Source organism: Ursus americanus, chromosome 7 (assembly GCF_024610735.1).
Source record: "Ursus americanus isolate L20-20 chromosome 7, mUrsAme1.1.p, whole genome shotgun sequence".
In the NCBI taxonomy this organism is placed as follows: Eukaryota; Metazoa; Chordata; class Mammalia; order Carnivora; family Ursidae; genus Ursus; species Ursus americanus.
In genome coordinates this window covers 22,865,543-22,877,956 of record NC_142133.1, presented here as the reverse complement: position 1 = coordinate 22,877,956, position 12,414 = coordinate 22,865,543, and the positions used below count along the sequence as shown (strand labels likewise).

The following is a 12,414-nucleotide window of genomic DNA, read 5'->3' as shown; positions in this document are numbered from 1 at the left end:
GGCAATCATAATGCTCCAGAATACAGTCTGAAATCTGAAAGTGAGCCGAAAACGGCCTGAACTCCAGAAATAGCTGACCCAGAACAACATTAAAATCTAGCCCCTGGGCTCCTATGTGGTTATTAACATACACATTTTGGCAGTTTCTGCTTTCTCCGGCTCACAGAAAAATTAGAAGGGAAATGGGCTAGGGAAAATGTAGGCGATCAAAGCAACACTAATGAATGGGGCCGAAGATTTCAAAAAAAGGGAAAAGAATTTTTAGTTTAAAAATGCAGGAAAAGTTTGAAAATGTCAGAATTGCCAGAGTGTCTGAAATTCTGTTATGCATTCTTCCTCCATTTTCCTTACAAATGTTCCCCCGGTTGTTGAGACATTATCTAATAAAAATCTGCAGAGCTTTTTAATGAATACACAGTTAAGTTTAATTCCTGTTCCCCAAGGACAAAAGGACAAGAAGACATGGCCCTTGCTCACTTTGAGTATTTATTAGACCTTCATTGTGCTTTGGCCCCTTTTCCTCCTCTCTCGTTACTGCCCAAAGAGAGATGATCTCTGATTTCCATGTTAGTATATGCATTGGCTATAATGGCACAGAATAGTTGCCATGGTCTAGCATAGAATTTGTAGTTCCAAAATGCAAGTTGCCTGTTTTGTTTCTTAAAGTGTTTATGGACCTATTCTTTGCCTCTTTATGACAGCATGCCCATTGGTGACAAATTCCTGTTAATAATGGTTACTCTGTAGGTGATTTTACAGTAGAGCAGAGCAGATTGATTCTGGAGTCAGATAAACCTGAGATCACTGTGACCTCTGGTCTGGCAACTTGCTTAATTGCTACTTGTCTTGGTTTGCTCTTCTACAGGGAGAATCATAGCACTTCTGGCATTGTGATGAGATTCACTGACCTAATATATTTGCAAAAAAAAAAAAATACTGCTTTTATTATATAACAGTTCCAGTAATTGTGCAATTGCTAGATGCATGTCCTTTCTCTTCTCATGCTATATTCTCTGGAAAACCTTACCTAGCATTTTTATTTTGGGCCCCTGAAGTGTTAAATCTTCTCCAGATCGCAATATTTAAAAATTCTATGATAACACATAAAAACGTGAATTTCTGGTTTCTCTCTTAAAATGGGAAATTTTGGCCACATCGGCCTGGAATACTTGCCTGGCAACAGTCTGGAGCTGGGGTGTGCGTGCCTCTGTGAGAGGGAGAATGCGTAGGTCTGTCTGCCTCAGTCCTTAGGCTCCTTCGTGCATTTAGGGCACCTGCCTGGTCCCACAGACATTTAGTCTTTCTGCTGTTCCTTTCTTTGCCTTTGGGTAGTGTGCCTTTTAGGAAGAGTGTCCTCCAAGAGGCAAGTGCAGTGACATTTGAGTCCCTTAGATGGGCTTGGGCCTCTCTCCTTGTGGATTTGGAGTCAGCCTTGTTGGTGACTTAATGACTGAATTAGGACTTCTTTTTATCTTGTGTGTGTTGGTATCTGAATTCTGTCATGACAGAGGTATCCTTATGGCTAAAGCAATTTCTTCTAAAATGTGGTAGGTTGACGCTTTTCCCTGTAGACTTGTGGTGATGGATGAAAATGTGAAATGCTCTGTGGCCGACTTGCTCAAGCGCAGACGTTATGATTGGCTTCTGCAATAGGAGTCTGTAAGACTCTGTGAGAAGGAAAAGGCTTGCTAACTGGAGTCGTGCTTCAAACCTTTCTACCATAGCAATTGCTGAGACCAGGGCAGCATTTAATTTTTGATTTTCAGCTGGCAGGTGTTAGGAATGCTTGACATTTGTCACTTGAACATTAGTTAAATTCAGTTGTAGGAGTAACCAGAGGTTGCTATTTGTAGAACTGACAGTTGGTGGAGGAATCCAAAGTGTGTTCCTCACCTGCAGTAAATTGCTTACTAGAGTGTGAGCACCTTAATTACTGCTTGGTACTCAGTTCATGATAGATTTTATTGAAAGAGTGAATAAATGGAGGAGTGAATATATGCTTTAGTTCAGGGGTCTGCAAACGACTGCCTGGTTCATGGCCTGTTGTGGTGTAGCCTGGGAGCTAAGAATGGCTTTTAAATTTTTTAATGGATAATTTTCAAAAAATTTTCAGAGACAACATTCAAAGGATATATAAGAGACCATTTGTGACCCATAAAAGCAGACATGGTTATTATCTTACTGTCTTGACCGGAGGGGTCTGCCGATCGCTGCTGTAGGGGATGGAGGCGCCGACTCCACGCGCCGTCTCACTGACACTGTGTTGCATGTACCTGCCTGACCACTGTAGTTGGTGGCACTGCGTTACCTACTAATTAGCGCAGAGCTAATGCCGGACACTTGAAGGCCTTTAATAGAAAGCTAAGGAATTACTGATTAATAAGAATAAAATCCAGACTGATTTTAAGTCTTCCAAGAACTGCTTCGAACATGTCATCGAGTCTGTACTATATGAGGTCAACCAAATTTTAGAACTGGAAGAAAACTCTGAAATCTTCTTGTCCAACCTTTCACGAACAAGGTATGCGGAGGCAATAAAGGACTTATCAAAATCCCTTTCTAGAACAGCCTTTCCCTAGCTGCTTTCTTTGATAGTTAAAAAAAATATAGAGATTTTTAAGACCATGACTGCTGAAGGAGGAGAATTTGGTTAGTTCCCCGCAGTTCCGCGCCCCTTGAGGGAACAGTGAAAGCTGACCTCAGGCGGGTGTCAAACCTCTGTGTTCTTGTCTGCGTCTGCTGGGGTAGTAACAGCGCCTGCCTCACCAGGTTGTTAAGAGGAATACATGAGTTAATATTTGTAAAGCATTTAACACAGTGCCTGGCCCTAATACAGTAAGAACTATATTGGTGTGTGTGAAATAAATACAGAAGGCAGTGGCTTAAAGAATATTGGTCAGTTTTATTAACAGGTATACAAGTTTGAGGCATCCTCGTTTTCAGGGTTAACTATTAAAACACATATCACTGTGCAGACAACGCCTCTGATCATAAAATATTAGAAATTAAAAATCGGTACCTGAACCCCTTCTCTCTGATCATAAATCTTCCCCGCCTCATTCTTGCTTGTTCAGCTGCGGTTTTAATGTCGCAATCATTCAGCTCACGTAGCTCTCGAAATACTTGTTAGTGCTTTAAAATCAGGTTTAATAGTGAATTCGCATACCTTTTCAGGCTTCCCATTTAAAAGCTAAGTGCTAGGTCAGAGCTGAAGAGGTAAGGTATATCTTTGGCATGTTCTCTGGTCTCAGAGAAAACAATCAACTACTTAGTGTAGTATAGTCCAGAGAAAATGAATCAAATCTACCTTAATTAGGATTCTGAAATTTCGAACGGAGACCGGTGACTTACAGGTGAAATGTCCGATTACCTCACCAGGTCTTCAACGATTATGCCTTTGGTAGGTTGGCATTTAGATGGGATGCGTCTGTTTGAAAGCTTCTGCTTTGCGTGAATTGTTAATAGGCTGTTGTTTTCTTACAGTTTGCGGTGTTGATGTGGGTATTTACCTACGTTGGTGCCTTGTTCAATGGTCTGACACTACTGATTTTGGGTAAGTCTCCAAAACGATTTGAAGGAAAAACAGCACAATAAGAGACTGTGTGCAGCAGTGTAGAGACATTGTAGTGGAGAAGATTGTTACATTGTAGGGAAGATGTTTGAGGTTGTGAGCTCTTCAAATAACTTGCTGACACTGATATTGTATATTGAATTGCTACTTTAGTTCCTGAAGAATGCTCCGGTTCACAGTGACAGATGGGGGCTGGCCTCACCTGAGGGTGCAGTCATAAACCAGACTACCGGGGGTTACCTGTGTAAGGTCTGTGGGACAGGATTTTGAGCTAGGAATCGTTCCTGTGGCATCCCTTGGTTCGTTCCTTCGTTCCCCTTGAGTGGCTCCCCACCAGCAGGTGCCTCCAGGAGAACCTTGGGTATTTATTCACTCATTAGGAACACCGCCTGACTGACGAGTTTACCAGTTAGGTGGCGTTTCAGTGTTTGCTCCCCAAATCATACTGGTCTGTTGTAAAGGCTGTGTATTTCCTTTTTCAGCTCTGATTTCACTCTTCAGCGTTCCTGTTATTTATGAACGGCATCAGGTAATTTCTTAACTGCAGCTTTCAGAATGCAAGCCCCACCGTATTAGGTAAAAACAAATCTATCAGTGCCAGTTTCCAAAGCCTTATAAAAATGAAAAGTGTGGTTTCTTAAGCCTTTATTAAGCCTTTAATTTGCTGGAACGTAGTAATGGTTAAAAAGATTCCTTAGCAATGTTAATTTTCTAGTGACTTCTTTCTACCTCTCTTTCAGGCGCAGATAGATCATTATCTAGGACTTGCAAATAAGAATGTTAAAGATGCTATGGCTAAGTAAGTATTTAAAATACACCGCCCCCCCCCCCCACTAAGGATAAGATGTGCTGGACTTGGGAGAACAAAGTGTAGTATTTTCATCTTAAAGGTGTAATCAGTAGCAAATCTTAATCAGACCTAAAAAGTGTGACAGAAAAGATTTTTCTCTGCATTTGGATCATTGATTTCTGTGTTTGCTCTGTGTTGTATTTAAGGCTTTAAGTCTAAACCAGGAGGCAAGGTGGCAAAATCAGTTTGACAGCCTTAGGATTTCGTGTCTTGTAGAAGCCGAGCGATACACGTGTAGTTCTTGAAGGACAGCCTTTTCAAATACTTTTAAAATTGAAAATTATTTCCATTGACCTTTTTTTCCAACCTTTTCATTTGTAGAATCCAAGCGAAAATCCCTGGATTGAAGCGCAAAGCTGAATGAAAAAGCCAGAAATCGTTAACAATAGGAGTTTATCTATCTTTAAAGGGGATGATTACTTGGGGGAGGGTCAGGGAAGAAGGAAACCTTGACATTGCAGCTTCCCAGATCTTTACTTTGAGCGATGCGGTGTCTGAGGAAAAATCACCTGTCTTGACTGCCATGTGTTCATCATCTGAAGTATTGTAAGCTGCTATGTATGGATTTAAGCCGTAATCATACTTGTTTTTCCTATATGAGGCACTGGTGAATAAACAAAGATCTGAGAAAGCTGTACATTACACTTTGTGGCAGGTAGTCTTGCTGTTTTTGTTTTTTTTTGGGAATCGCAGAGAAAGGAGCTGAAAAAAAATAATCCTTTTCACAGTTTGTGCACTGTGTATGGTCTGTGTAGATTGATGCAGATTTTCTGAAATGAAATGTTTAGACGAGATCATACCACTAAAGCAAGACTGAAAAAGCTCGCCTTTCTGGTATGTTCTAGGTGTATTGTGAATTTTACTGTTATATTAATTAATTGCCAATATAAGTAAATATAGATTATATATATCTCTATATATAGTGTTTCACAAAGCTTAGACCTTTACCTTCTGGCTACCCCCCAGTGCTTGATACTTCAGAGAGTCCGTGGTTATACGTGTATAGTCCCAAAGCACATAAGCTAGAAAAAGAAAATCCATGTATTTCTAGGAGCACTACCATCTGTTTTCAACATGCAGCGACGCCATGCACATAGTAAACTTCACTGCACAGACTTACTCTAGTTCATTTTGTCATAAACTCGGAATCTCCGGACTGAATCTAATGCTTCCAAAAACGTTGTTTGCAAATATCAAAACTTGTTATGCAAAAAACTATAAAATGAAGATTTATACGTTTGTGGTTTAAGCTGTACTGAATCTGTGGAATGCATCGTGAACTGTAAAAGCAAAGTATCAATAAAGCTTATAGACAAAGTCTGTTTGGTATTCTGGTTCCATGAAACGGCAGCAGCATCCAAGTGGACACCAAGAGTAGCCTGCGTGTCCCCCAGGGAGGGGGCGCTGGGGCTCCGGGGAAGCCTGCCAGCGCGGGCGGCAGCTCTGTCTGCGTCGTCCAATGTATTTGACACGTACCAAAACGTTTTCAAATTATGTATTTCTTAGACTTTGCTCATTGAAAATAAATTCATGCACCAATATTTTAACATAGAACACAGTGCAGGATTTATGAACATACATAAAATCATACCATATAAAGGTCTACAAATAAGTTTCTTGACACAGACACTATTGCTCTTTTTAAATATAGTTGTACATATCCTCATTGATCAATTTATTCTTCCACATGGTTATTTCAATGCAAGGTCTGATTATTATGAAAGGTTAGTGGTACAGTATAGGCAGACATGGTTATCACTCAGCATCACCAGTCACATGGTTACAGAAAACAGAATTAGGACTGCACAGGGGCTCAAACTGGGGACCCAACAGCCTATCGGGATTAATGTAAGGCATTCATAACTGGGCATAGAAAAATAGCTTCATGAGTGATCTAATCCACTTAGAATGCAGAAGCACTTCTGGGGTAAATGTTAGTCTATTTAATTGAAAATGCTTCGTTTCACCTTTCTCTAAACTGACAACTGCAAATAGCCAGGAACTCAAGCCCCAGAATTTTGCTTCACTGTCGGGAAGGACTAATTGGTATATGTGTGCTCAGAGTCCCCAGTCCCTCACCGGCCTTCCTCGCGGCGTGTGCGGTCGGCCCCTCCTGGGGTCAGCGGTGAGCCAAGTGTGGAGTGTGCCCGAGGCAGGGTAGGGATGTCTTCGGGTTAATATTGTCCAGGTCACATTTTCTGTCATCCAGCCAGCTCTGAGGAACTCTTAAGCTAGCTTATTTTGTTTTATAATCTTATCAAATATTGCTTGGGCTTAGCAATTTGTTCAGCAGAGATTTTTTTTTTTTTTCTTTTTATCTGGACTTGACCTATATAGCTTACCTGAACAAATCCATGGGGTCAAGCCAGCCCCACTCTGGGGGTGGTAGACCCAGTGCAGCCTTGGGTCACCTTATTTATTACCATTTTAGGATTAAGAGTTCATCCTCCTAGACCCACTTGAGCTTTTTTTCCCCTCCCCCCCTTCTGTTTTGTAGTAGAGGTTTATTTTACTTCAATTTGGATTTTGTAGGTTTGGCACTAAATAGTGAAAATCCATTTCTACCCCCTCCCTCCTGAATTTCAGTTTCTTTGCTGCTCACCTGCCACTATTTCCCAAGCAGGTAACCGATGTCTTGCATTTAGGAAGCTGTGACATAAACACATGACATGGGTGACAGACCAGGAATCTGTTAAGGGTCCTGTAGCCCTCCTCAGTTTTGAAGTTTAGCACCATATGTAGAAAGGAGAAAATTTGTGGGAGGTGAGACAGCAGCCCACACAACTGGAAACTTTCAAAGGCACTTAATGGATATAAAACTCTGCAAATGAAACGTTAAAAAATTAAGTTTCTCAACTTGTTTGTACATGGCTCATTTGGTTTTAGAAGCTAAATGTGGAGAACTGAGGCTATCCATACAGTTCTAGTCCTTAGGTGCATCTAACTGAAGCGGTCTTGTTCAACTCATTTGTAAAAATGAACATTTTTAAAGTATATAGAAACAATAGCAAAACATCTTTTGTAAAAGTTTTGATGCAAATTAAAAGCTACATACTGGTTAGGTTAACTGAGGCTTGAAATTTTGTCAGTGGGCTACCTTATCAGATAGGATTTTTTGTCAGTGTGGTTAGTACGTGGTCTCAGGAACAGAGGCAGGCACTCCTCACATGTGAGAACTGACCTTCTTGGCATCACAGTTTCGCAGAGGATGGGAGCAGTCACCTCGCTTCGCTGGCGCGGGGGCCTTATGTGGCCTGCGGCGACACGGGTGCAGCCAGCAGCTGGCGGCACGGAGGGGCCCCGGAGTGCCTCCGCAGTGGCTGGGGGGGTAGCAGCAGCAGCAGCAAGAAAGAGGTTTCTGGCATTTACAGACATCGCCACACAAATACACTGAAAGAGCAGATCAGACATTGATCTTGCACGGCCGGACATCATCATGCTGTCGAGTGACTGAAGCAATCTTACCAAGTGCTCCAGACTCGAGCTCAGGGGGCATCAATTTCTAAGGACGAAGCAGGGGTCTTCCCACCAATTAAAGACCCGCTTTTCTAAAATGGCCTATTCTTTTTTGGTTCGTTTGGCTCTTTCAGCAGCCTGAGCGTGCTGAACGTAAGGACTTCTGGCAACCCGACTTCACACTCGTTACCGCTGACAAGGTTTTATCAGCCCCACTTGGGCCCTTGCCAGTGCTCACGCAGAGCCAGGGCTCGCAGCGCGCTCCCCTGACTACAAAGGCCTAGGCTCCCGCAGTTTAAAGGTCACTTCTCAGCCCTTCAGAGTATCACAAGTGCGCTCGGATCTCCTCCGCTGGGGTGACCAGTTCACCTACGGCTCTCGCTGCTAGCTTGTTCGCAGTCTGGGGGGGGGGGCGGCTCTGAGGGGCTCTTCCCACCCCACCGGGAGCGGCCGGCGGAATTATCTCGAGGGCGCTAAGTGGCAGCCGCTGGCGGCACCGCCGACCCGAGACCGAGCTCTCCCGCGGGCTATCAGAAAGCAGCTTTGGGGGGCGTTTTCTGCACCACCCTTTTGGACAGCAACTGGGTTGACATTCTCTTCAGGTGCCTTTTCCACAACCCCTCTCACCACCAAAAATATCTGGATTGCTATATTTTTTCTTCATTCCCACCCTCCAAGAGTTTTGCTTGGGCTGAAATGAAACCAATATTCACGTTGCAATAAAGCCCTTCAACTACGTTAGAGGCGGAGAATGAGAGTTTAGGAACCGCCTTGTCCTGTTGGTCCACAATCCAAATAAGGAATGCCCTTGGAAGGACAAGAGGAAGGGGCCTGGCAATGCTGAAGAGGCTGATGTCATCTCTGGAGCAGGCTGGCGGGGTCCTTCCAAATCACTGGAAGGCCAGTCACGCCTCACACGGAACCCTGGGCCGGTCTCACACTGAGCCGCAGTTTAGGTCAAAAGCAGCCCCGTCCAAACAGCCGGCTGAGGTTCTGCTGCTACTCACTGGCGCTGGGCCTAACAGCTGCACTTCCCATCTGATCTCATGTAAAACCGGGGAACACCCTTGTTTCTTAGGGTGACTGGGGCTTACTACTCTTTTTAAAACCTCTCTTGGTTGGTTGTGGATTGATCATCCATCTTAAGAACTCGTGATCAGCTGGAAGTTAGGAGTTAAAAGACCTACGGATGGAGGTCATTTTAACCTGATTATATGCACGGCTGCCATGGGCTGCCTGGTCAGCCATCTTGGGTCCCTCCCCCGGAAGCAGCAGTGCTCAGAGTAGCATTTATGCCCTCCCCTTCTCGCCAATCCCAGGACAGCTCTAGTGGGGACATGGGCCCATCAGGTTTTGGGTTGGGGGTCGTCAGAGACTAAAGACCATACTTGAAAAGTCCTTGTCTGCATTAGGATGTCAACCCCTCTCTGTGTCCCTGGGAGGGACTGATTCCCGGGACACCTGACATGGCGACGGGGAGAGAGAGTACCAGCCAGGCCTGGGGAATCCGAGCCGGCCCTACCTGCAGTCATCTCCTCCAGTGCTGACCACATACTTGTCGTCATGAGAGAAACGGATGTTCGTCACGTGAGCGGAGTGGCCAAAGTAACGCTTATGTTTGGCCTGTGAGCAAAAGTGAACAGAGACAGCTGAGAGACCCTGCCCCTACCAGGAACCATAGACCACATCCAGGACTCCCGTCTTCCCCTCCCGGAATCATCTTCACTCCTGCCGTTCCCGTTTGGTCTGGACATTTCTGTTAGCCAGCCTTTTGCCGACTGGCCTTCCCATCCATTCTTCCCTGAGGTGGCCAATGTGTACATCTTCCATCCCCCCTTCCCCCGGCTTCCAGAACCTCCCCTCCAGAGGGAGATGAAACCGTTAGGGATCACCAAACCTCCACAGGGCCGGAACAAGATTCCTCTTGTTCTAGATTCTAGCTGGCCGTCTCAACGCGGCCCCTACCTCCTGCAGTCTGCAGAAGGAAAGAGCCCGGAGGCAGTGCAGGGAGGTTACTCTGAGGAAGACTCACAAATTTTTCTGTGCATGGAAAATCAAAGAGCTTCACTAGCCCGAAGTCATCTCCGGTGACAATGTTGAGGCCAGCATGGGTCACACACGCGCAGTTGACATCAGCCTTGTCTGCATTTCGTGGCCAGATGCCAATGACTTCATCCCCCAGAATGCTGTTTGAACGAGAAGAGGAGTCAGCAGGGGAGGTGGGAGAAGGCTTCCCACAGTCAGGCATCTTCTCCCAGGGATGAGAGGCAGAAAGGGCTATTTTGCGTCATTCACTGTGATCACGTGGCTCTTCTGTCCCCGCCCCCTCTGTGCACTCAGCCTCGTTCTTACTGTCCTGCTCTGCCCTAGTCCCTTGCACCCCAAAAGAAAAGTCACCCCCATCTTTGATTCTGTCCCTCATCCCTCTAGTCCTCCCTTCTGAGTGTGTGCCTGCTTGGGCACCTTCGAGCTCACAGCCGGGTGGTGTCCTTTCCCTGGAACTGGCAAGGCCCCCTTCCTCATGCTGCTAAGCGGCCGTGTCGGCCGTCCAGTGCTTCCCAGCGCTGTGCGGGCGCTGAGCCCAGAGCCTGGAGCCCATTCCCTTTGCACTTGCTGGGTGCGGTTGTGCCCTGGGAGGATGACACAAAAGGAGGGACTTTGCATTTCAAAAGCCACAGTCGGACCAAAGCCAGTGGCCTGAACTGGTACCAAGAAGCCTTCCGCCAACCACACCCACCACCCCCACCCCAAAGACAAGACAGCTCCATCTCTGAGCGGCTTCACATCCTGGCCACACGCAAACTTGGAGACCGAGCCTGGCCCAAGAGGCTCCCTTGTGACCTTTTCCTTAAGAAGTGTTTTCGTCCAGTCACCTTGTCCAGGAGGCCCAGGTGATCTTCTCGATGACCATGGCTTCAGTGACCTGCTTCCCCAGGGGGACCTCATGCACCTGGCGCTTGTAGGCTCCTGTGGACACCTGCGGGCAGAAGGCAACCATGTCCATCAACCATCTCCCCAGTTCGAACGGCTCCCCTTTCGGTGTGCTGTTTCCCAGAACATCGGCCCAGCCTCCAGATCCCCAGGACGTTCAACAAATCCAAGTTCAGCTTGAGGCTGCAAAGCCTGTGGCCAGCCTGCAGCAAAATTCATGTGAGCAGGACATTTTTCCATTCATTTTCTGGTTCTTTTCCGAAGTCCTAAGGCAGTGGTTCCCCAAATGTGGTTCCTGACCAGCAGCAGCATCTGGAAAGTTGTTGGAAATACATATTCTTGGGTCCCCACACCAGACATTCTGAGGGTGGGGGCCCAGCAATCTGTGTTTTAACAAAGCCTCCAGGGGGTGTCTGATGCTCCAAGTTCAGGAATCCCTGTTCTCAGAGGAACAAGTCCTTTGGTACAGAGGTGGGCAAGTCTTCTCATGGACACCAACTGACGTAGATGATTTCTGAAGCATCTTTCTTGAGAATATTCCAGGGGGAGATAAGATTTTTCCAGAAAACCTGCAGCCCCTTCTACCCCCATGGGTGCCTCTGCCCCGGCCCCCCTAGGTTTTCCTGCTGTTCATGGAATGTGCCGAGATCTTCCCCACCTCAGGGACTTCATACAGATGGCCCGGAAAAATGTTCCCGCCTCTCTTTGTTGGCTAACTCCTACACATCCCACAGACCTCAGCTTAAATATCACTTGTGCGGAGAGGAAGTGAGTCTAAATTCGGCGCCTGTTAAATGCTCTCAGAGCACCCTGTACTTTTCCTTCCCAGCACATAATCACAATTTGCAATTATATGTATATTTTGTGATTATCTGTTTAACGCTTGTCTTCTCCATTACGGGCAAGCTCCAGGAGGGCGGGAGCAGGCCCCCTCTGTCCACCCGAAAGCCTAGCGTGGCACCGGGCTCAGTAAATCCTCGTTGATGAACGGGCGCCCTCTCACTTTGCAGCCGGTGTCCAGCTCCAGGCCGGCTCCCTGACACCTAGTGTTTGTTCAGAGTGCTGGGTAAGACATCGTTCTCCAGTCAGCTGTAAGTCCCAAAGGTGGGACCCCTCTTCGTCCCTTCCCACCTGTCTGTTCCCCCAGGGGAGTGAGGAGCCTCCACTCCAGGCCCAGAGCTCGGGCCCCAAGTGTGGACAGGCCACACTCCCCAGATGTGGATTTGAAATGACGACGTATGAGAAGCCACAGAGGCTCGGGTACAGCCCCGGGGAACCCGATGTTGGGAAGCATTGAAGGGGAGGCGGCAAGGGGAGGACTGAGGGGGATTAGGGCTTATGCTGCCTGTGTTTCTTACTGAAGGACAGCTCTACTTTTTAGAATTCTCATTCTTCAACATTCTTCAGTTCTCTCGGCCTCTGCCCTTTCCTTAATCAAGTCGGGGGAAAGGAACTGCACTGAAAGGGTTCCTATGAAGAGGAAGTTAGTGGACAGCCCAGCACAGAGCAAGCCCTCAATTACCATAAGCCGCCACCGTGGTCGCTGCGGCTGGCATCATCATCATTATTATTATTATTATTATTATTATTATTATTATTATTATTA

At 46.2% G+C, this 12,414-nt stretch overlaps 2 protein-coding genes across 5 annotated transcripts in view; one reads left to right on the top strand and one right to left on the bottom strand.

Annotated features, from left to right (window-relative positions):
• Positions 1-5,741, top strand: part of RTN4 (reticulon 4) — a 68,858-nt gene extending 63,117 nt beyond the window's left edge. For all 4 annotated transcript variants that reach the window (XM_045787984.2, XM_045787985.2, XM_045787986.2 and 1 more), the window contains 4 exons: positions 3,484-3,553; positions 4,054-4,100; positions 4,312-4,370; positions 4,743-5,741. In XM_045787984.2, coding sequence (XP_045643940.2) covers positions 3,484-3,553; positions 4,054-4,100; positions 4,312-4,370; positions 4,743-4,785 — 219 coding nt within the window. In that variant the 3' untranslated portion in view covers positions 4,786-5,741. The remainder of the gene's footprint in view (positions 1-3,483; positions 3,554-4,053; positions 4,101-4,311; positions 4,371-4,742) is intronic.
• EML6 (EMAP like 6) overlaps positions 5,089-12,414 on the bottom strand; it is a 275,854-nt gene continuing 268,528 nt past the window's right edge. The window contains exons 40-43 of the mRNA XM_087863403.1: positions 10,751-10,854; positions 9,910-10,063; positions 9,400-9,500; positions 5,089-7,811 (exon numbers count right to left, since the gene is read on the bottom strand). Coding sequence (XP_087719529.1) covers positions 7,787-7,811; positions 9,400-9,500; positions 9,910-10,063; positions 10,751-10,854 — 384 coding nt within the window. The 3' untranslated portion in view covers positions 5,089-7,786. The remainder of the gene's footprint in view (positions 7,812-9,399; positions 9,501-9,909; positions 10,064-10,750; positions 10,855-12,414) is intronic.